Raw genomic sequence first — 24332 nt, forward strand, 5'->3', positions numbered from 1 at the left:
GTATAAACCCATATAAAAAGCATTTGACAGGATTCAACACACATTTACAATAAAACTCTCAATAAAGTAGATATAAAAGGAATGTACCTCAACATAATAAAGGCCATATATGACAAACCCACTGCTAACATTATATTCAATGGTGAAAAACTGAAAGCTGTTCCTCTAAAATCAGGAGTAAGACAAGAATGCGAACCCTAGCCACTTTTATTCAACATAGTATTGGAAGTCCTAGCCAGAGAAATTAGGCAAGAAAAGGAAATAAAAGACATCCAAGTTGGAAAGGAAGAAGTAAAACTGTCAGTATTTGTAGATGAAATGATTTTATATATAGAAAATCCTAAAGTCTCCAAACACAAAAAAAACCTATTAGAAATAATAAACAAATACAGTGAAGTTTCAGGATACAAAATTAATATACAAAAATCTGTTGTGTTTCCATACAATAATAATGAGCTAGCAGAAAGAGAGATTAAGTAATCAATCCCATTTATAATTGCAACAAAAAGAATAAAATACCTAGGAATAAATTTAATCAAGGAGGTAAAAACTGTACACTGAAATCTATAAACCACTGATGAAAGGAACTGAAGAAACAAATAAATGGGAAAATACTGTGTTCTTGATTTAGAAAATTAATAGTGTTAAAATGTATCTATTACTCAAAGCAATATACAAATTGAATGCAATACCTCCCAAAAGTCCAACAACATTTTTCACAGAAATAGAATAATCCTAAAATTTGTATGGAACCACAAAAGACCCAAAATAGCCAAAGCAATCCTGAAGAAAAGAACAAAGCTGGAGGTATAACACTCCCTGATTTCAAAATATACTACAAAGCCACAGTAATCAAAACTGCATGGTATTGGCAGAAAAATAGACACAGATCAAGGAAAAGAATTGAGAGCCTAGAAATAAACCCATGCACATATGGACAATTAATTTACAACAAAGAAAAAAAGAATATACAATGGAGAAAGAATAGCCTCTTCAGTAAATGGTGTTGGAAAAAATGAAGGGTGACATGCAAAAAAATGAAACTAGACCAATATCTCACACCACACAGAAAAAATAACTGAAAATGGTTTAACGACTTCAACACAAAATTTGAAACTATAAAATTCCTAGAAGTAAACACAAGCAGTATGCTCTTTGACATCAGTCTTAGCAATGTCTTTCTAGATATGTCTCCTCAAAGGAAACAAAAGCAAAAATAAACAAATGGGACTACATCAAACTAAAAAGCTTCTGCATAGCAAAAGAAACAATCAACACTGGGAGAGACCTCAAGATGGCAGATGAGTAAAACATAGAGATCACCTTCCTCCCCACAGGTAAATCAAGAACACATCCACATGTGGAACAGCTCCTACAGAACACCTACCAAATGCTGGCAGGGGACCTCAGACTTCCAAAAAAGGCAAGAAAACCCCCACATAAGTGGGTAGGGCAAGAGAAAAAATTTTTAAAAGAGACAAAGGAATCAGGATAGGACCTGACCCTCTGGGAAGGAGCTATGAAGGACAAAAAGTTTCCACACACTAGCAAGCTCCCTCACTGGTGCAGACAAATGGGGTGGGGGGTGGGGGGCAGCTATGGAGCCTCGGAGGAAAGGGCAGCCACAGGGTGTGGAGGGCAGAATGGAGAGATTCCTGCATGGAGGATCAGTGCCGACCAGCACTCACCAGACTGAGACACTTGTCTGCTCACCCACCACAGGAGGGAGGGGCAGAGTGATGAGGCTTGGGTTTCAGAGGTCAGACCCCTGGGAGAGGATTGGGTTGGCTGCATGAGGACAGCCTGTGGGGTGGGGGTGGGGGGGCAGTGTGCCACAGCTAGCCAGGAGGGAGTCCGAGAAAAAACCTGGGACTGCTGGAGAGACAGGAGACCTTTGCTGCTTCCTGCTCCATGAACTCACAGATGGCAGGGCAATGCCTAGGCAAGCATGAGCCACGGCTGTTATTTTGGACCCCAGATGCTGCTGCCACTGGCACCAAGGGTCCTGTGTGCAAGGCAGGTCACTGCCCACACCCTCCCAGCAACCTGTGCAGCCTGACACTATGGAGGGTCCCACAATTTGGGGCCAAATTCCCCAGGAGAATACATGGCACATCTCAGGCTTTAGCAACTTCATGCCGGCCTCTGCCACAACACATTTCAATTGTGGCTGCTATATCCCTCCCTGGCCCAGGTCTGAGCAAGTGAGCACTAATCAGCCACTGCTTTACCCAAAATTGTCTGGGTAGGTAACAGACACTGGAGGGCAGCCCACACTCAGAGGTAGGGCCAAAACCAAAACTGAACCCCAGGGGCTGTGTCACCAAAGAAGAGAAAGGGAAACCTCTCCATGTAGCCACAGGAGCAAGCAGAATAAATACCCACAATTGGCTTAGTAAACCCTGCATCCGTGGAATACCTGAATAGACAATGAGTGTTCCTACAAATAAAGCTGTGGAATCTGGGGGCAACTGTGGACCTTGGGGGCAAATACACGCAGGAGTAGGGCCAGATCACAGTCTGAGCTGGCACCACAGTGCCCACAGCAGGTCCAGAGACCTACACAGAAGTATTGGAGGACTTCCTGCTTTGCTTTCTACATCTCATTTGTTTCTGGTTTTATGTTTTTGTTAGTTTAGTTTTTAGTGTCTGTTTTCATTTTGGTATTTGTTTATTGGTTTGGCTGCTCTCTTATTTGTTTTCACTCTTTTTTCTGTTTCTCCTTCTTTTTTTTTTTTTGTGAGTACCTGTGTGTACTTTTCTTTGTCTCATTTTGTCTCTTTAGTTTTGCTTTTACCATCTGTCTTGGGGATTTGTTTGTTCTTTTTCTTCTGCTTCCTTTTCTTCCACACTGTGCAGCTTGCAGGGTCTTAGTGCTCCGGCTGGGGGTCGGGCCTGAGCCTCCGAGGTGGGAGAGCTGATTCCAGACGTTGGACCATCAGAGAACACCCAGCCCCATGCCATATTAATCAGGGAGAGCCCTCCCAGAAGTATTCATATCAGCACTAAGATTCAGCTTTACCCAATGGCCAGCAAGCTCCAGTGCTGGACACCTCGTACCAAAAAACTAGCAAGACAGGAACACAACACCACCCATTAGCAGACAGAATGCCTAAAGTCATACTAAGCTCATAGACACCCCAAAACACACCACTGGACACAGCTCTGCCCATCAGGACAAGATCCAGCTCCATCCACCAGAATACAGGCACAAGTCCCCCTACAAGGAAGCCTACACAAGCCACTGGACCAACCTCACTCATTAGGAACAGAAAACAGAAGTAAGAAGAAATACGACTCTGTAGCCTGAGGAAAGAAGACCCCAAACACAGTAAGTTAAACAAAATGAGAAGACAGAGAAATATGCAGATGAAGGAACAAGGTAAAAACCCACAAGACCAAACAAATGAAGAATAGGCAGTCTACTTGAAAAAGAATTCAGAGTAAAAGATACTAAAGAAGATCCAAGACCTCAGAAATAGAATGGAAGCACAGATGGACAAAATATAAGAACTGTTTAACAAGGAGCTAGAAGAACAAAAGAGCAAACAAACAATTCTGAACAACACAATAACTGAAATTAAAAATACTCTAGAAGGAATCAATAGCAGAATAAATGAGGCAGAAGAACGGATAAGTTACCTTGAAGATAGAATGTTGGAAATAACTGCCACAGCGCAAAATAAACAAAAAAGAATGAAAAGAATTGAGAACAGTCCCAGAGACCTCTGGGACAACATTAAACATACCAAAATTCAAAATATAGGGATCCCAGAAGAAGAGAAAAAGAAAGGGTCTGAGGAAATATTTGAAGAGATGATAGTTGAAAACTTCTGGAACAAGGGAAAAGAAATAGTCAATCAAGCCCAGGAAGTACAGAGTTCCATATAGGATAAACCCAAGGAGAAACAGGCCGAGATACATATTAATCAAACTATCAAGAATTAAATACTAAGAAAAAAATTAAAAGCAGCAAGGGAAAAGCAACAAAAAACATACAAAGGAATTCCCCTAAGATTAACAGCTGAGTTTTCAGCAGAAACTCTGCAGGCCAGAAGGGAGAGCCAGGACATATTTAAAGTGATCAAAGGAAAAAACCTATAAGCAAAATTACTCTACCCAGCAAGGATCTCATTCAGATTCAAAAGAGAAATCAAAAGCTTCACAGACAAAAAAAGCTAAAAGAATTCAGCACCAACCAACCAGCTTTACAACAAATGTTAAATGAACTTCTCTACACAGGAAACACAAAGATAAAAGACCTACAAAAACAAATGCAAAACAATTAAGAAAATAGTAACAGGAACATACATATCAATAATTACCATAAATGTGAATGGAGTAAATGTGCCACCCAAAAGACACAGGCTGGCCAAATGGATAGAAAAACAAGACCCATATATGCTGTCTACAAGAGACCCACTTCAGAACTAGGGACACATACATACTGCAAGTGAGGGGATAGAAAAAGATATTCCATGCAAATGGAAATCAAAAGAAAGCGGGCGTAGGAATACTCTCATCAGAGAAAACAGACTTTAAAATAAAGACTATTACAAGAGACAGGGGAGGAAAATACATAATGGTCAAGGGATCAATCCAAGAAGAAGATAAAACAATTGTAAATATTTATGCACCCAACACAGGAGGACCTCAAACATAAATCAAATGCTAACAGCCATAAAAGGGGAAATCAACAGTAACACAATAATAGTAGGGGACTTTAACACCCCACTTACACCAATGGACAGATCATCCAGACAGAAAATAAATAAGGAAACACAAGCTTTAAATGACACATTAGACCAGATGGACTTAATTGATATTTATAGGACATTCTATCTGAAAACAACAAAATACACTTTCTTCTCAAGTGCACACGGAATATTCTCCAGGATAGATCACACCTTTGGTCACAAATCAAGCCTCAGAAAATTTAAGAAAACTGACATCATATCAAGAATCTTTTCTGACCACAATGCTATGAGACTGGATACCAATTACAGGAAAAAAAAGGCAAAAAATACAAACATATGGAGGCTAAACAACACGCTACAAAATAACCAAGAGACCACTTAAGAAATTAAAGATGAAATGAAAAAATACCTAGGAACAAGTGACAATGAAAACACAACAACCCAAAACCTGTGGGATGCAGCAAAAGCAGTTCTAAGATGGAAGTTTATAGCAACACAATCCTACCTCAAGAAACAAGAAAAATCTCAAGTAAACAACCTAACCTTACACCTAAAGCAATTAGAGAAAGAAAAACAAAAAAACAACTTGGCAGAAGGAAAGAAATCATAAGATCATATCAGAAGTGAATGAAAAAGGAAGGAAACAATAGCAAAGATCAATAAAACTAAGAGCTGGTTCTTTGAGAAGAAAACAAAATTGATAAACCATTAGCCAGACTCATCAGAAAGAAAGGGAGAAGACTCAAATAAATAGAATCAGAAATGAAAAAGGAGAAGTAACAACTGACACCACAGAAATACAAAGGATCACGTGAGACTACAACAAGCAACTTTATGCCAACAAAATGGACAATCTGGAAGAAATGGACAAATTCTTAGAAAGTGCAACCTTCCAAGACTGAACCAAGAAGAAATAGAATATAACAACAGAGCAATCACAAGCACTGAAATTGAAACTATGATTAAAAATTTTCCAACAAACAAAAGCCCAGCGCCAGATGGCTTCCCAAGTGAATTCTATCAAACATTTAGAGAAGAGCTAACACCTATCCTTCTCAAACTCTTCCAAAATATAGCAGAAGGAGGGACACTCCCAAACTCATTCAATGAGGCCACCATCACCCTGTTACGAAAACCAGAAAAAGATGTCACAAAAAGAAAATTACAGGCCAATATCGCTGATGAATATAGATGCAAAAACTCTCCACAAAATAATAGCAAAGAGAATCCAACAGCACATCAAAAGGATCATACAGCGTGATAAAGTGGGATTTATCCAAGGAAAGCAAGGAGTCTTCAATATATGCAAATTAATCAATGTGATACACCATATTAACAAATTAAGGGAAAAAACATGATAATCTCAATAGATGCAGAGAAAGCTTTTGACAAAATTCAACATCCATTTATGATAAAACCTCTCCAGAAAGTAGGCATAGAGGGAACCTACCTCAACATAATAAAGGCCATATATGATAAGCCCAGAGCCAATACCATTCTCAATGGTGAAAAACTGAAAGCATTTCCTATAAGATCAGGAACAAGACAAGGGTCATCACTCTTACCACTATTAGTCAACATAGTTTTGGAAGTTTTAGCCACAGCAATCAGAGAAGAAAAAGAAATTAAAGGAATCCAAATTTGAAATGCAGAAGTAAAAATGTCAGTCTGCAGATGACATGACACTGTATATAGAAAATCTTAAAGATACCAGCAGAAAATTACCAGTGCTAATCAATGAATTTGGTAAAGTAGCAGGATACAAAATTAATGCACAGAAACCTCTTGCATTCCTATACACTAACAATGAAAAATAAAGAAATTAAGGAAACACTCCCATTTACCACTGCAATAAAAAAAATAAAATATCTACGAATAAACTTACCTAAGGAGGCAAAAGACCTGTATGCAGAAAACTATAAGACACTGATGAAGGAAAACAAACATGATACAAACAGATGGAAAATATACCACATTTTTGGATTGGAAGAATCAACATTGTGAAAATGACTCTACTATCCAAAGCAATCTACACATTCAAGAAATCCCTATTGCAGAAGACCTAAATAGACATTTCTCCAAAGAAGACATACAGATGGCCAACAAACACATGAAAAGATGCTCAACATCACTCATCATCAGAGAAATGCAAGTCAAAGCCACAATGAGGTATCACCTCACACCAGTCAGAATGGCCATCATCACAAAATCTGGAAACAACAAATGTTGGAGAGGGTGTGGAGAAAAGGGAACTCTCCTGCACTGTTGGTGGGACTGTAAGTTGGTACAGCCACTATGGAAAACAATTTGGAGGTTCCTTAAAAAACTACAAATAGAACTACCATATGATCCAGTCATCCCACTCCTGGGCATATACCCAAAGAAAACCATAATCCCAAAAGAAACGTGTACCATAATGTTTATTGCAGCACTATTTACAATAGCCAGGACATGGAAGCAACCTAAATGCCCATCAACAAATGAATGGATACAGAAGATGTGGCATATATATACAATGGAATATTACTCAGCTATAAAAAGGGATGAGATGGAGCTATATGTCATGAGGTGGATAGAACTACAATCTGTCATACATAGTGAAGTAAGTCAGAAAGAGAAGGACAAATATTGTATGCTAACTCACATATACGGAATCTAAAAATGGTACTGATGAACTCAGTGACAAGAATTAGGATGCAGATACAGAGAATGGACTGGAGAACTCGAGGTTTGGGAGGGGGTGGGGGGTGAAGAGGAAGCTGAGACGAAGCAAGAGAGTAGCACAGACATATATATACTACCAACTGTAAAATAGTCAGTGGGAAGTTGTTGTATAACAAAGGGAGTCCAACTCGAGGATGGAAGATGCCTTAGAGGACTGGGGCAGGGAGGGTGGGGGGGACTCGAGGTGGGGGGAGTCAAGGAAGGGAGGGAATACGGGGATATGTGTATAAAAACAGATGATTGAACCTGGTGTACCCCCAAAAAAATAAAAAAAATAAAAAAATAAAAAAAATTAAAAAAAATAAAAAAAAAAAGAAATCCCTATCAAATCACCAATGACATTTTTCACTGTACTAGAACAAAAAGTTTTACAATTTATATGGAAACACAAAAGACCATGAATAGCCAAAGCAATCTTGAGAAAGAAAAACTGAGCTGGAAGAATCAGGCTCCCTGACTTCAGACTATACTACAAAGCTACAGTAATTAAGAGAGTATGGTACTAGCACAAAACCAGAAATATCGATCATTGGAACAGGATAGAAAGCCCAGAGATAATCCCACATCCATATAGTCACCTTATGTTTGACAAAGGAGGTAAGAATATACAATGGAGAAAAGACAGCCTCTTCAGTAAGTGGTGCTGGAAAAACTGAACAGCTACATGTAAAAGAATGAAATTGGAACACTCTGTAACACCATACACAAAAATAAATTCAAAATGGATTAAAGACCTAAATGTAAGGCCAGACACTATAAAACTCTTAGAGGAAAACATAGAACACTCTATGACATAAACCACAGTAAGATCCTTTTTAACACACCTCCTAGAGTAATGGAAATAAAAACAAAACTAACAAATGGGGCCTAATTAAACTTAAAAGCTTTTACACAGCAAAGGAAACCATAAACAAGACAAAAAGAGAACCCTCAGAATGGGAGAAAATATTTGCAAACAAATTGAGAAAGGTTTATGTAAGCAGCCCAAGTAGCTCAGTATAAAAAAAACAAACAACCCAATCCAAAAATGGGCAGAAGACCTAAATAGACATTTCTCTAAAGAAGACATCTGGATGGCCAAAAGGCTCATGAAAAAATGCTGAACATCACTAATCATCAGAGAAATACAAATCAAAACCACAGTGAGGTATCACCTCACACTGGTCAAAATGGCCATCATCAAAACATCTACAAACAATAAATGCTGGAGACGGTGTGGAGAAAAGGGAACCCTCCTGCACTTTTGGTGGGAATATAAATTGATACAGCCACTATGGACAACAGCATGGAGGTTCCTCAAAAAACTAAAAATAAAAGTACCATATGACTGGTCCAGCAATCCCACTCCTGGGCATATACCCAGAGAAAACCATAATTCAAAAATATACACGTACTACAATGTTCATTCCAGCACTATTTACTATAGCCAGGACATGGAAGCAACCTAAATATCCATCGACAGATGAATGGAAAAAGAAGATGTGGTACATATACAGAGTGAAATACTACTCAGCCATAAAAAAGAATGAAATTGAGTTATTTGTAGTGAGGTGGATGGACCTAGAGTCTGTCATACAGAGTGAAGTAAGTCAGAAAGAGAGAAATAAATACTGTATGCTAATGCATATTAAGGTGAGTCAAAAATTATCTGTACTCTGGCTGTAGAAGTTATTTTAATTTACTTTTAGAAAAGACAAATACATCATTTTTTGACATAATCTCCTGGCTTTTCAATACACTTAGTCCATGTGTCAACAAGCTTTCGAATTCCCTCATTAAAAAACATTTTAGGCTGAGCTGCGAGCCACAAATGTACTGCTTTCTTCACTTCTTCATCAGAAGTGAATCTTCGTCCTCACAGGGATACTTTCAGGCGACCAAAGAGCTGACAGTCTGATGGAGCAAGATCAGCAGTATAGAGAGGATGCTTTAACACCTCAAAACGAAGTTTTTGCAGAGTCTTGACAGTGTGGACAGAAGTGTGCAGATGTGCATAGTCATGCAAGATCACAATGCCCTTGGATAGCATTCCTGTGCATTTAATCTGAAGTTTAGGCTTCAGCTCTTCAGTAAGCATCTCTATCCATTCATACACACTTCTTCATGACAAAACACTTTCTCCAAACTGTGTACAAAGTCTTTGATAAATAACAGCACCAGGTACACCCTCAGACCACAAAAACAAATCTCTGCACACTGCTCTTCTTTTGTGCAAATCACAAGTGGGGCATCCATATTTGCTCACACTGCAGTTACAAATGAACTGATGTAACACGTTCACACCTGCACAGCACAGCAATGACTGGGGAGACAGTAGCTTTGAACAGAAAGCACTGATAAGACAGTGTGGCCAGCAAAGTTTTAATATAACCGGAGTGCAGATAATTTTTGACTCACCCTCATATATGTAATCTAGAAAAATAGTACCTAGTGACAGGGCAGGGATAAAGATGCAGATGTAGAGAAAGGACTTGAGGACACAGAAGGGGGTAGAGGAGGCTGGGATGTAGTGAGAGAGTAGCACTGACATATATACATTATCAAATATAAAATAGAAACAGATAGCTAGTGAGAAGCTGCTGCATAGCACAAGGAGATTAGCTTGGTGCTTTGTGACTACCTAGAGGGGGTGGGATGGGGATGGTGGGAGGGAGCTTCGAGAGGGAGGGGATATAGGGACATGTGTACAAATATAGCTGATTCACTTTGTTGTACAGCAGAAACTAACACAACATTGTAAAGCAATTATACTCCAATAAAGATGTATTAAAAAAAAAAGAAACCATCAACAGAACGAAAAGACAACCTACTGAATGGGAAAAGATATCTGAAAATCATACATCTGATAAGCAGTTAATATCCAAAATATATAAAGAACTCATACAAACTCATCAACAACAGCAACAAAAAAACAAACAATCTGATTAAAAAATGGGCAGAGCAGCTGAACAGATGTTTTTCCAAAGAAGATATACAGATGGCCAAGAGGCACATGAAAAGATGTTCAATGTCACTCATCACTAGGGAAATGTAAATCTAAACCATAATAATATATCATCTTAGGCACGTTAGAGTGGCTGTTATCAAAAAGGCAAGAAATAACAAGTGGAGAAATAACAAGTGGAGAAAGGGGAACCTTCATATGCTGTTTGTGGGGATGTAAGTTGGTGCAGTCACTATGGAAGAAATATGGAGAGTCATCAAAAAAACCAATAGAACTACCACATGATCCAGCTATCCCACTTCTGGGTATTTATCCAAAGAATATGAAACCACTAATTTGAAAAGATATATGCACCCCTATGTTCACTGTGGCATTATTTATAATAGCCAAGATATGGAAACCACCTAAGTGGCCATCAAAAGAAGAATGGATAAAAAAGATGTGGTATCTATATGCAATGGACTCAGCCATAAAAAAAGATGAAAATTTGCCATTTGCGACAACATGGATGGATCTTGAGGGTATTATGGTAAATGAAATAAGTCAGATGGACAAAGACAAATACCATATGACCTCACCCATCATATAAAAAACAAACAATAAACAAAATAAATTAACAAACCAAACCAAACAAAAACAAACACACAGATATAGAGAACAGTGGTTACCAGAGGGAAAGGGGCAGTGGGGAGGGTGGAAAGGGTAAAGGGGGGTCAACTGTATGCTGATGGATAGAAACTAAATTTTTGGTTATGAGCATGCTGTAGGATTTACAGAAGTAGAAATACAATGTTGTATACATGAAACTTAAATGATGTTATAAACCAATGTTACCTCAACAAAAATTAAATCTTAAAAATAGAAACAAAAATAAAACTAAATGAATAATGAAGGAAAGAAAAAAGATTGTATTTACTATGAAGGTTTTTGTCATAGCCACCAAATGCTGTGTATGTCAATCTACTATGGTGTAACTTTCAATGCTTTGCTCACTGTGTGGTACATAGTAGGTGATCAACAGATGTTTGCTGAATGAATGTTGAATAAATTTCTAGAAAACTAGAATAATCAGTGAATTGGGGTGGGGGTTTCTGGTCAATTTAATTTTCTAAATTTCTGGAGGCTTTCCTAAAAAAATCAATGGATTTTCTTTCCTATGGGAAAGAATCTAGCATGAAACGTGGCATATGGCATGCTCTCAATAAATAGCAGTTCCTTTAAAAAAAATCATGAACCTAGCTTCTAGCCCTACACTTTGCTACTAAGTAGCTGTGTGACCTTGGGAGATTCAAAATCTCACTGGACCTCAGCTGCCTTATCTGTAAAAATGACAATAACATGTTAGTGCCTAAAAGAAAAGGACTTGGACTAATCTCTCGACACAGATTACAGAATTGGAAGCAATGACACTGAGGAAGAATTTACATGGAGAAAGCTACTAGGGTGTTAAGTGATCCATCTGCTAGCAATAATGAAGTCATTTTCTTATTTGTTATTCTTTCAAAAAATATTCATTGAGCACCCACTCCATGGCTAGCTCTATACTAGGAGCTGGGAGACACAGCTATTTATAACATTTATTTATTTTGTAGGCAGTATGAGATATATATATATATATATAATTCATATATATATACATATATAATCTTAATCATCAAAACAACCCTGTAAGTTGGTATAATCATTATTCCTATTGTACAGATGAAGAAACTGTAGCTCAGAGAGTTTAAATGATCTATCCAAGATAACAGAGCTAACAGAGCTGAGATACAAACCCCAATCTAACTCCATAGCTTAGGCTCCTAACCAATATGCATTACATGTTGCTGCTTTAGTACAGAGATGCAAATGATAGAAAGCACATCATATGGAAGGGAGCTCCATATGCACAGTGAATGTATTTGTGATGGGATATTCTGGAAGCATCTTGGACGTAAGAGGAAAAACTGTCTCCTATTCCTCCAACAGTGGGAAACTCAGCTGGAGAACTGAGGTCCGATCTACCGTGCTTAGATTGCCTGGAGATAATTATTTAAATAACAAAGAATGAAGCAGTATGGTGTGATGGCTAAGAGCTCAGCGCTGGTGTTAGGCCACTTGAGATAGAAACCTAGTTTCTCCATCTGAAAAAGAGAAGGATGATCAATCCCATACTACAGATACCTAGATACAGCTTGTGTTAGTGCTGCTTAAACATGTCACATACAGAGGGCATTTTCACAATGACATAAAAGTCAGAGATCTTTAATCAAGTACCAATTCTGAAGTAATTTTTATCTAATGTATCTGTTTCAACTGATAGTTACTCTAATGTATTCTCTGTGCTGATTATACTAGATGCCATGATTATTGCCATTTGGCCTCATGAGGAATTAAGCAGATAGTACTTACCCACCACAGTCCCACAGGTTCAATACCAGGTTTCCCAGAAATCGAACATGAGAATGTTCTACATCAACTGGAAGACAAATATAACAAATCTAGTAATTGTAGCATGCGAGATAAAATTCAAAATAAGCAAAGTGCTAACCCATGGAATTTAGAAGGACCAAAGTGGAGTGAAATGCTCAAAGCTACAACAAGAAGGTGATTTTTAGCTTAGTAGTGTGGTTTAGTGGCAAGGTGGGCGCCAACTACACTGAGCTACAGAACTGGCCCTCACATAAGTCATTTTACTTTTTAGTAGTTTTAGTGCTTAGAGCAGAAACAATCTCCCATTATAATACTGTTAAAATTTCAACATGTAAGACAGAGACATATGCCATTTAATAGCTCTTTTCTGACCCATCAACACCCTCCACAAAAAATTTAAAAATTAAAAAAAGACAACAAAAACCAAACACAAAACAAACATAAAACATAACCAAACTCGCTCCCTCTGTTGATTTCCTTATTTTGGTTAATGACCCTACCATTTTCCTATTTTGAGTGGGTCATTTTTGACTCCTCTGTCCACATTCAATTCATTGCTACTCCTTTGTAATCTCCCTCAATTCCACTCTTGTTTTACAACCTGCTACTAACATTAAAGAAAGCCCTTACCCTCTCAAGCCTATACAACTACAGTAGTTCCATAATTACCTCCCACCAGGAAGACTTACTTTACTTCACCCTATAGGCTACTGCCAGATTCATCTTCTTAACACTACTTTGAACATGTCACTCCCCATTCAAAACACTTTCAATGGCTCCTCCATACCTATAGGGGGGTCATTCAAGGTCCTTCAGAATTTGGCTTCCAATCTACCTTTATGTTCCCCAATGATTCACATTAATAAAGCCTTTTGCTCCAGTCCAATTTGGTTTATTCATAGTCCTCCCAAACCCTTCTACCACCCTAACCTCCAACATCCCTTACATCAGGGGTCGCAAACTTGCTAATAGAAGCTAGGCCAGTAAACGTACAAGAGTGAAGTTGATCATGCATGGAAAATAAACATCCACCCCAGGGGACAATGGAGTGGGTAGCAGTTACTCAGCTCTAGCTCATTTGCCATGCAGGAACATCGGCTCATGATTACCAGATCTTTAAATTTTTCAATAGTAGTAGGAAATCCAGGTTTTTTATGGAAACTTTTATATATATTGATAACTAATTCCAATTTTTCTAAAACATCGCACAGGCCAAACAAAACACATCTACAGGCCTTATCCAGCATACAGGCTGCCTGTTTGCGACCTCTGCCTTACACTTCCCTCCCCCACCCTATACTTTGCCTACTCTGTCCATCTGCCTAGAAAGTCCTCCCCACCTTTCTTCCAAAGTTAGATTCATCTTCTACGACCCAGCTTAAATCCCACCTCTTCTAAAAGCCCTACCTGACCACCCCCACTTACCATCATCACTCCCTCTGAATTCACTTAAATATTTATTAAGCATCTACTCTCTGCCAGGCACTAAAAATCACAAGGAACAATAATGAAAATTCTTATCCTGGAAATTTCTCAAAATCTAGCAATTAACATCTTTATAATTTATGTAATAGTTAATCATCACACAGTGGTATTTCTTCTATGACTATCTTGAAGCTGTTGCTGAAATTGACTGCTATCTAACTTTTGTGCAATTTTATCTTCTCATAAACTATATCATAAGCAGCAAAGCATTACTTTAAAAAAAATGGGCATTGGAGTCAAACAGTTCTTAGTTCACATACCAGCTCTACCTCTCTGTGTGACCATGGTTAAGTCACTTAACCTCTGAGTATTAGTTTCCTCTTCCGTTAAAAAAAAAAAAAAGGCGGGGGACATAGTACTGACCTCACAGAATTACTGTGAGGATTAAAGGAGTTATCATACATCAAGTGCCTGGCACGTAGTAGGTGCTAAAACTACTTCCCTTCTCCCCTTTACTTCCCCCTCCTTGGAAAAGGAATCATATCTTACATGTCTTTGTATTTCCAACAGAGTCTACGAGAGAGTAGGTGCTCAAACTGCTATTAATTTGAAGACTATGTAAACGGTCTAGTACTAAAAAAAAATGGAAAGAAGTGCTACTGAGAAAGGGAAAGACAATAACAAAAGAAGTGACAGGATTCAGTGACTGTTTAGATATGGAGAACTTGGGATAGAAATCTAGTTTCTATTCCCATATCATAGAAATTGTTCTCATCAAGTGACCAATGGCCCCTTTACCAAATCCAATGGACTTTTTAGTCTTTGCCTTACTTTCTGCAGCATGACACTGTTGACTACTCTCTTCTCAAAAAATTCTCTTTTCTTGGCCTCTGATAGCATACCTATAACCTCTCTAGCAGGCCCTCTTTCACAAGCTCCTATTCTTCTTTCTGTCCCTTAAATGTTGGAGTTCTTCAGGATTCCATCTTTGGCCACCTACTCTTCTCTCTATGTATTCTTCCCCCAAGCAAGCTAATCAATTCATATCATTTGGATACTGATAATCCACAAATATGTATCTATAATACAGATTTCTCTCTTCCTTTTCTGAACCATATATTGGACATCTTCACTTGCACAGACCACAAGTAAACCAACCTCAATGTATCCAAATATAACTCATCATATCCCCATTCTTCCCATAAAATCTATTCTTCTTTCAGTCTTAACTCAGTGAATGTAACCAGTTGCCTAAGCCATCCTTGAGCCCACTCTTTCCTCCATTCCCCCCAAATCTACCAGCAAGTCCTATTGACTCTACCTCTTAACTATATCCCAAATCCATTTGCTTCTCACCATACCCACTACTACCACCCTAAACCAAGTTAAGCCCCCATCATCTCTTACCTGGTCTAAAAACAGTTCCCTAATTTGTCAATCTGTTTCTTTCCTGCCTCCCTCCAATCTCTCCTGCATATTACAGGTATAATGATCTCTTCACAATGCACTCATTCTTCTTTAAAAAGAAAAAAATTAACATATCTCTATGTATGACTATACACCCAGAAAAAATAAGGTCAGAAGGATAACTTCAAATTACTAATGGTAGTTGTCCCTATGAACTAGGTCTGAGAATGAGAGACGGAGTAAACACTTTTGCAATGTTTGAATTTTTCACAAGTTTTTCTTTTGTAATTAAAATTGAAAATTAAAAATAATGAAAATTAAAAATATTACTTTTCTGTTTGAAACTCTCTAAGGGTTGCTCTCTACCCTCAGTTTAAACTACCTGACTTGGTTTATAGGGCACTTTATGATCTAACCCCCACTTTCTGCCTCCTCCTTTAGTCTCAGGTCTCCTATAGGGCCCTCTGGCTCTCCTAGTCCTCCTGTCCTGCTATCATAATAGCAACTGAAAAGAACCAAGAACAGAGCTGTGGGAAATCACATACACTTATGGGGCAGAAAGAAGAAAATATTCATTTTTTTAAAAGGGAGGGATGGTTAAAGGTAAAGGAATAAAACCAGGGTAATAAAGCATTAAATAAAAGCCAAGGGATCAGAGAATTTTGAGAAGGTAGGCAATCTTGGAGCTGTCAACAGTGTTTGAGACTAAAATACTTCATAATCACAACTTTTATTGACAAATTTACTATTCCAACGAACACATTTTAACAGCCCCGTAATACATAAATACCACAATTCTGTATCCTTACTTCAAATTTTAAAACACAGTACGTTCTAAGTTTAACGAAATGAAACTGGACTTTTTTTTAGCAATGACAAACTAGAAAAACACTAAAATATTCAAGATGATATATTTTAGAATAAGTACTCTTTCACTCCTTTTAAAGAAAGTCAGCACTGCACAAAAAGGAATAGTAAGTAAAAATCAATGCAGTGTATGTATTTTTAATTAGTCTAAAAGTTTAGCAGTAGAACCAAGACCTTTCTTTAGCAATGACCAAACTAGCTAATGATAGACTAAAGCATTAAGGCCAACATAATATTTTGAAGTATACTTTTATCACCTTTAAGAAATATAGTAATTACTAACAAAGTATTATAAATAAAGGTCCCACTTGAGATACCCTTAAGGTCAAGAGCACTGTCCCTTCCACAGGAAGCTCCAGAAAAACACTTGTTAAATAAATGGCCTGCTTCAATGTACAGGGTTCATATAATTTGCAACATTCTGTTTGTAACTTTTTAATGATGCTGCTAGATCATTTCAAAACTATGTTAAAAAGCTTGACTAGCTCTGAAATTTGGGTTTTAAGACTATTCACCAGACTTAGGGTAGTCAATCAACTCTGCTGATTAGCTAAAAACAAAAATATTAATTGGACTAGAAAAAAGTACTTTAGTGAAATGTGCAGATTTAAAACACAAAGAGAAAAAAGTCTGCCAGGCATTGTGGCTGTAGCATAATGAATAAAGCAGAAGCATAGATTGACATTCTAGCTCTAACACTTACGAGCTGAGTGAGCTTAACTTCTTCATCATACTTTCTTCATCTATTAAAATGAAGTTAATATGAGAACTAAAGTAAATAAAACAGCATACAATAAACATTAGCTTCCTCTGATCTACTGAAATCATGATTATTAGATCCAGATATTAAACTTGGAAGAATAGAAAAAAATTAAAATATAGCAAATCAAAACAGGGAGAAGTCTGGACAGGTACTTTCTAGAAGGAAGTCTCTTGAGGCATAACAGGACATAGGACCCTGTCGTGACCAAAATTTTTGATAAATGACTTAGATGAAAAGTAGATGAGATGCTTATCAAATATACAAACTGCATAAAGCTAGGAAGGATAGCTAACATATCAGATGAGAGAATAAGTAGCTAAAATGAAAACAGGATACAACCCCTTTTCTATGGATAAGGAAACTGAGGCCCAGTGAAATAGTAACTTGTTCTGGATTTAAGTTAACCTTTCATGGGCTAAAACAATCAAAACTGAATAATTTAATAGAGATAAGCATTTATTCTTAGGTTCAAAATATTTACTGCACAAGAATCAGAAGGAGGATATGTGTTTTAACAAAAATGTATGTGTGAAAAGGAATTATTGTTTTAGTATGACTCGTATAATGAAGGCTACGCCACGGAAGGAGAGTAGGGCTAGACTGTACTAACAGCAGCGTGATGCCGAGAAAAAGAGATGTAACAGTCCTCTGATTAGACATCTTCTTTTAAGTCTCGGCACTAAAAAAATATAGACATATTCAAACAAGTCCTTAGAAATGCTTCAAAATGATGTCAAATGAGGAATAGATGGAGGAACTGGAGATATTTAACTTAAGGAAGATAAGATTTGGGAGGCAAGGGATGGCTAGGATAGATGGAGACATTAATCATACTAAAATATTTGCAGAGGCTCAAGAGAACAGAGAGGGTACCAGCTAATAGAAATAAAGGGAAATAGATTTGGGGCTCTAAGAAATAACTTTCTAATCATTAAAACTTCCCTAATTATAAGAGTCTATACTACACTCCAAGCACTTTAAGAACAGAAATGAGGTTTCCTTCTCTTTTTGTATCCTAGGGTGTTTTAAAAATGTTTGTTGTTCTTGAAACCAGAGTGAGATACCTTATGAAGTAGTAGGTGGCTTGTCCCTAAAAGTGTCCAAGATGCTAGCAACCCAGATCAGGAAAATCTGAAAGCCAAGTAGGGCAATGGTTTCATCACCTAGAGGCCAAGGACCAAGGAAGAATCCAGAAATGCTTGGATGATACAAAAATGCAATGGCATTATAGCCTAAAGACAGAAAGGGTCTCCCAGGAGCACAGATCCACTGAACTTTCAGCCATGGCAGCAAGTTAGCCTATACTAAGAAACCAGATTCAACATTCAAACCATAAAGGGCAATGAAACATTTCTCAAGTCAAAGCTAGAACACCAATGAGAACATCTATATGTATCCAGGAAGAGAAGTAGCAGAGTACAGATCCGGGTAACTTCCCTCTGACTATCTCCCAAACCCAGCAATGTACCTTTTAATGTACTAGGACTACTGCTTTTAAAAAAATCTAAGATTTTAATGTTATGCTTGTTAATACCTATAAATTAATTTCTCTTTATATAATAACAGTTAAAAACAACCCCCCCCCCCAAAAAAGTGAATAAACAAAATGACCCTTATGCTTGTTGAGAAACAGCAGGATAAAAATGAAGTTGGACAAGGGTATCCCATTTGGTAAGCAATCTAAAAAGGGAAAAACCTCCCCGAGAGCCACCAGTAGTAACCAGAATTAGGTCACATCCTCCTGAGAAGGAATGGAAAAAAAAAGGAAACATGCTCAAAAACAAATCTGTCAATCTCTGCATCCCCAAGTTACTGCAACCAAGTGTGTTATGCAGATTAAGATCACCTGACTTTACAATAAGATAAAACATCTTACTTGTTGCACCAAGGCGACGTGTGTCTCTTGCAATATAATTTGCAAAGATAATAGACCTCATGCTGGTCTTACCGGACCCACTTTTACCCATCAACAGCACCTAAGGACAAAATGGGAAAAAAGAAAGGAGTCAGCAATCAAGAGTATATCAAGTCTAAAGGGATGTATTTCTCTTTTGAAGTTGATGTTTTACTGAAGTGACAGTACTAACAACCTAGAGGGGATACTTGTAACTGACTTGTTCTCTAACCAATGGTGAATGCAGAGGTACTGAGAATTCCAGAGGCCAGCCACTTACCTGTCAAGAGTCACATATTCTCTTGGTGACAGAACTGCAGTGAATTTATTATGCTACTAATATATACTATCATATATTCAGTACTATGTTAGCGAAATACCAGAGAAAACTCTCATAATCTAATGTTTTATACACTGAACTATCTGGCAGGGTATGTCAGTAAAGCTGAAAGTTCCTCCTACTCAGGGTCAATGTTACCACTTCTGCCCTTAATCTCATCCCTTTTACTTACTTTCATGATTTTGTTTCATTAATTACTCTTTTATTTCTTTTCAAAAGCATCCCATCCCCCACAGGATCAAGTCCTTAAACTACATATAAGACCCTCTTTGATCTGGCTTATCTACTCCTCTGCCCTCATGTTCTGACCCTCCTAGCCTGGAACTTGTAGAGTCCAGCCATACTGAACTGAACTGCCTGTAGTCCCTTTGACTGCTCCAGGTCTCCAGGGAGCCCAGCTCTATGCCTTTTTTTCATGCAGAACTCTCTGTCAGTAACTTTCCACTCCCTTTTCTTCCTTCAGCTATGCTCCACTTATCCTTCAAGACTTGGTTCAGTAATCATCTCAAGAACTTCTCTGATCCCAATGCCCCAGGCTGGCTTAGATGTGTTTCAACTCTGTCCTCCCATGACACTGTTATGACACTGCAAAGACCATAATGCATTGCAGTTATCCTTTTTGTTTTTTTTTTTTTGGTCTGTCTCTCACAAGACTCTGAGCTCCTGAATGGCAGGGACAACCCTCTTTGAGTCTTCGGTGCCTAACATATAACAGATGCTCAAAATATGTTCATCAAAAGAATGAGCAAGCTATCAAAACAAAGACATAAAACAAGCAATTTTTTAACAATGGAAAGGGTGAAGGTAAACACCTTCTTGTCAATGACAGCATTTAACAAAAACAGAAAAACACCTATCAAAGACGCTATAGATTCTTGCACTAGGAGGAAAATTGGGTGAGGTAACTTTTAAGAGTCTTTTCTAACTGAAAATCTATGAAATATAGTTCTATCTTCAATTACAAGATATTTTATGAAAAATTCTAATTACAAATATAGCAAGTATTAATAAAAGTATACTGTACTCAAACTCAATTTAATCTATTTAGCTATATAACTTTATCTCACTAAGGAAATGTTACTGAGGAGATAGTCTAAAGTTGTTAGAAAAAAGTTTTGTTTTTACTCTTATCATTTGCAAATATCTGGCATTTTTAGGCGTCCTTGATAGCAACTTTAGACAGGCTCATCAAGAACATTTCCTTAGCAGACTGAACTTATATAATTGACTTATTAGATAAAGTTAAGTGTATCTCTTTTTTTGTTAATTGAAGCATAGTTGATTTACAATACTGTGTTAGTTTAAGGTGTGCAGCAGTGATTCACTTTTTTTTGCAGATTATACTCCATTACAGGTTATTACAAGATATTGGGTATAATCCCTGTGCTATACAGCAGCAGTCCCCAACCTTTCTGGCACCAGGGACTGGTTTCATGGAAGACAATTTTTCCACGGACCAGGGTGGGGTGGGGGCAGGGGGGATGGTTCAGCAGTAATGCGAGCTATGGGGAGCCGCAAATGAAGCTTCCTTCAGTCACATGCCACTCACCTCCTGCTGTGTGGCCCGGTTCCCAACAGGCCGCGGACGAGGACCGGTACCTGGGGGTTGGGGACCCCTGCTATACAGTAAATCTTTGTTGCTTATCTATTTTGTGTATAGTAGTTTGTGTCTGTTACTCTCATACCCCTAATTTGTCCCTCTCCCCTTTGTAACCACTAGTTTGGTTTCTATGTCTGAGTCTGTTTCTATTTTGTATATAGATTCATTTGTATTATTTTTTAGATTCCATATATAAGCGATAGCATATAGCATTTGTCCTTCTCTGTCTGACTTATTTGACTAAGCATAATATTCTCTAGGTCCATCCATATTGCTTCAAATGGCAATATTTCATTCTTTTTTACGGGCTTTTGTTTTTTAATTTAAGAAATCTTACTTTAATAGCTTATGAAAGACATCAAGGCTAACTGTATTAAGCACTAATCTAACTGCTCTACTGCATGTGCTCATTTAAAAACTTTGTAACAATCCTATGAGATAGGTAACATTATTATCAACAATTTATAAATGGAGAAACTGAAAGCCCAAAAGGTTCAGAAATTTGCTCTAGAACTGTGCCCTTATTAATTCTTACTAAACCCCAAGGTGGGGCACAGTACCATAAGAGCCAAAGGGAAGGAGTGTTCAATTCCATTTGGAGAACTCTCATGAAACCTTATAGTGATAACATGAGTTGGGTTCAACATAAATATGCAGGCAGAGGCCTGTGTAGTGTGTGTGTACAGCTTGTACAAAATGCAAATTAATTGTAAACTTGGAGAAAAACAGATTCTGCATGGCTATGATAGGGTGTAACGGTGTGGCAGACGGTTTAGTCAGGAATAGATTTTTTTTCAAGTTGAAGAATAATTTATTGAAGGCTTGATGGAAAATGAATTATACAGGAATCGATTTTTAAAGAGCATTCTATGACATGAAATCTTTTGGATTGTATTCTATGGGCTCTAGGAAGTTACAAAAAGTTCTTAAGTATGTGAATGACTTAGTTAAGATTTCTGTATTAGAAAAATTAAATCTGATAGCAAAGAAGGGGACAAGAGTCAGGCAGAACAGGTAGAAGGTTCCTACAACAGTCATGGAAAGATGGCAAATATGAACGCAAATATATTTCCTAAACAGTAACTTCTTACCTCTACCTTCATGTTTTTGATGTACCTAACACGTCTTACCTTTTTCTTCATGGCTGTATTTGGTAGCACCCACCTGCAGATATAAACCAAAAGACAGAGTTTCCATGATCCAGTTGGCTTAGAAATTAGAATTAAAGAAATATGAAAAAAATGTAGAGGTGCAAAAAAACACATTTAGCAAAATAGCTGACTATAGCTGTACGAGGGACCTCAATTAAGTGGAGGCCCTCATTTTCCTAAATTATAAAACTGGGTTTATGCTCCCTCTCCCCTAATTACATGCTCAGGAGATAGCTCCTAGGAAGATTTATTTATAAATATAAATGAGCCATTAAAATTCAAGATTCAATTTTTTATCACCTTAAAAATTTATCAAAGCAACATTTACAAATGCTTTAATAAATCAAACAATATTGCCATATTTGAATACCCTTTTCTTCAAAGTCAGTATTTATTTTTAAAAATCTTTAGTCCTTCAGCTGTCCTTCCAAGTCATATTTCACTCATCACAGGCACAAAGTATATAAATTCTCAAATTCAGGCACAAATTGGCACAGAAAGCACTCTCAAGCCACTGATCTCTGCCCATGAAAGGCCCTTTTCCTAGTCTTCTTATCCTCGACATGATGACGTCAAATCTCCTTTATTGATAATTCAAAGCAATTCAGAACTGCCTCCTCAATTAGAACACTTCCCTGTCCCTGGAGGAATATCAGGCCTGTCCCAAGCGTTGTTTTTCCCCAGTTAGCAACCAGGCCTCTTGCTAGTTTATCCAATCACCAAAAGCAATCCTACTGGTGAATCAAAGCAATTTACCATTGGTGGGTAATTCTAATTCACAATACTCTCTTCAGTTAGAAAGTCCCCCCTGCCCCTTTACTTCCAGGTTTGACTTGATACCCTTCACCCACCCAAGCGATCCTTCCGGTTCGCCTATGGGAGGATCCATTCTCGGCCCCAGATTCTCTTTCTCCATCTTTTTCTCAGAGTCAGATTCTTCCATCGTGCAACAAGTCCTTTCCAGTCCCTTCTAAATTCGCAGTACTCTCTTTTTTTTCCCCTTGTTTACTCCCTCAGCCGCTTATTCTCGTCGCCTACGGCCCTTAGGCCTGCTCTAGGCTTGCCTCCGCCTTTGTCCACTGGGGGGCTGCTTTTCCCACCGTTACCTTTACCGCCTCGAACTTGGCCTCAAGGCACCGCTGAGCTGGCCAGCTCAAAGGCTGATTCGGTGATGAAAAGGAAGAGATGGAGGATGAGAAGGAAAAAGGGATGGGTGGGTCGGGGGGTTCGTCTCGAGTTTGGGTCTCAGGCCCCAAGGTCTCGAAACCCAAAGGGGACTTCACCCGAAAAGAGGTGGGGACGCGGAAGGCCGAGGTGGCAGAAAGAGCAGGCCCGTGCCGTAGGGACTAAGCGATGAATGCCTCAGTCGGCTCCTTGTTCCCGAGCCTGGGCGTTCTGGAGAGTCCGCCAGAGGCTGCTGCAGCAACGACCTAACCGCCCGCCCTTCCGGAGCGCAGGTACCTCACCGCAGCCACCCTACTGCAGGCCAGGATCACGTGGGCACCTGCCGTAAACCCTAGCTTGTCACGTGACCGCCGCTTCCCTAAGGGGCGGGTGGGCTGAGAAGAATACCATAGAGACTGTGCGGAGAAAGACAGAGTGCCGCCTGTCGCCATCACGTGGCCCCGGCTCTTGGAAAGCCACAGGCTTGGTAGGGCTCGGCCAGCCAGAAGCGGCTTTTAGTGTTGGCCACCTGGCCCCACCCCCGCCCGCCGCGGACAATTAAAGGAGCAAGTTGCAATTTTAGTGCCTCAAAGCTAGCATTTTTTTCTGAATGCTATTTCACCCTTAACGTTTTTCAGTGGAGAAGGCGCAACATTGTCTTTTTTCTCCGTTTTTTAAGTCTTTGTTTTCCTGTTTCTATTATTAGCCCCATCCTTGTAACTGAGCTTGTAATTAAATGAGTTAATACATCCAAAGTTTTTACAACTGTGTCTTCCACATAGTGCTCAATAAAAGTAATTATTGCTGGGATCAGGGAATTCATCAGGAAATTTAGGACTTACACTTATCTCCCCACTTTAAAACTGAAAGTAAGGGAAATGAATTGTCATACACCGTAGTAAGAAGTCAATAGACAGTCTAGAATTGATAGTTGAAGGACTACT

The 24332-nt window shown here is 38.4% G+C and overlaps 1 protein-coding gene across 2 annotated transcripts in view; it reads right to left on the reverse strand.

Annotated features, from left to right (window-relative positions):
- Positions 1-23658, reverse strand: part of RRAGB (Ras related GTP binding B) — a 41592-nt gene extending 17934 nt beyond the window's left edge. Inside the window, exons 1-5 of one of the 2 annotated variants that reach the window (XM_057717897.1) lie at positions 23076-23658; positions 22204-22237; positions 19116-19215; positions 14752-14835; positions 12757-12823 (exon numbers count right to left, since the gene is read on the reverse strand). In XM_057717897.1, the coding sequence (XP_057573880.1) occupies positions 12757-12823; positions 14752-14835; positions 19116-19215; positions 22204-22237; positions 23076-23167 (377 nt within the window). In that variant the 5' untranslated portion in view covers positions 23168-23658. The remainder of the gene's footprint in view (positions 1-12756; positions 12824-14751; positions 14836-19115; positions 19216-22203; positions 22238-23075) is intronic. The other variant, XM_057717898.1, reaches the window with a different exon arrangement.
- Between the last annotated feature and the right edge of the window lie 674 nt (positions 23659-24332).

Source organism: Hippopotamus amphibius, chromosome X, assembly GCF_030028045.1.
Source record: "Hippopotamus amphibius kiboko isolate mHipAmp2 chromosome X, mHipAmp2.hap2, whole genome shotgun sequence".
Taxonomy (NCBI): Eukaryota; Metazoa; Chordata; class Mammalia; order Artiodactyla; family Hippopotamidae; genus Hippopotamus; species Hippopotamus amphibius.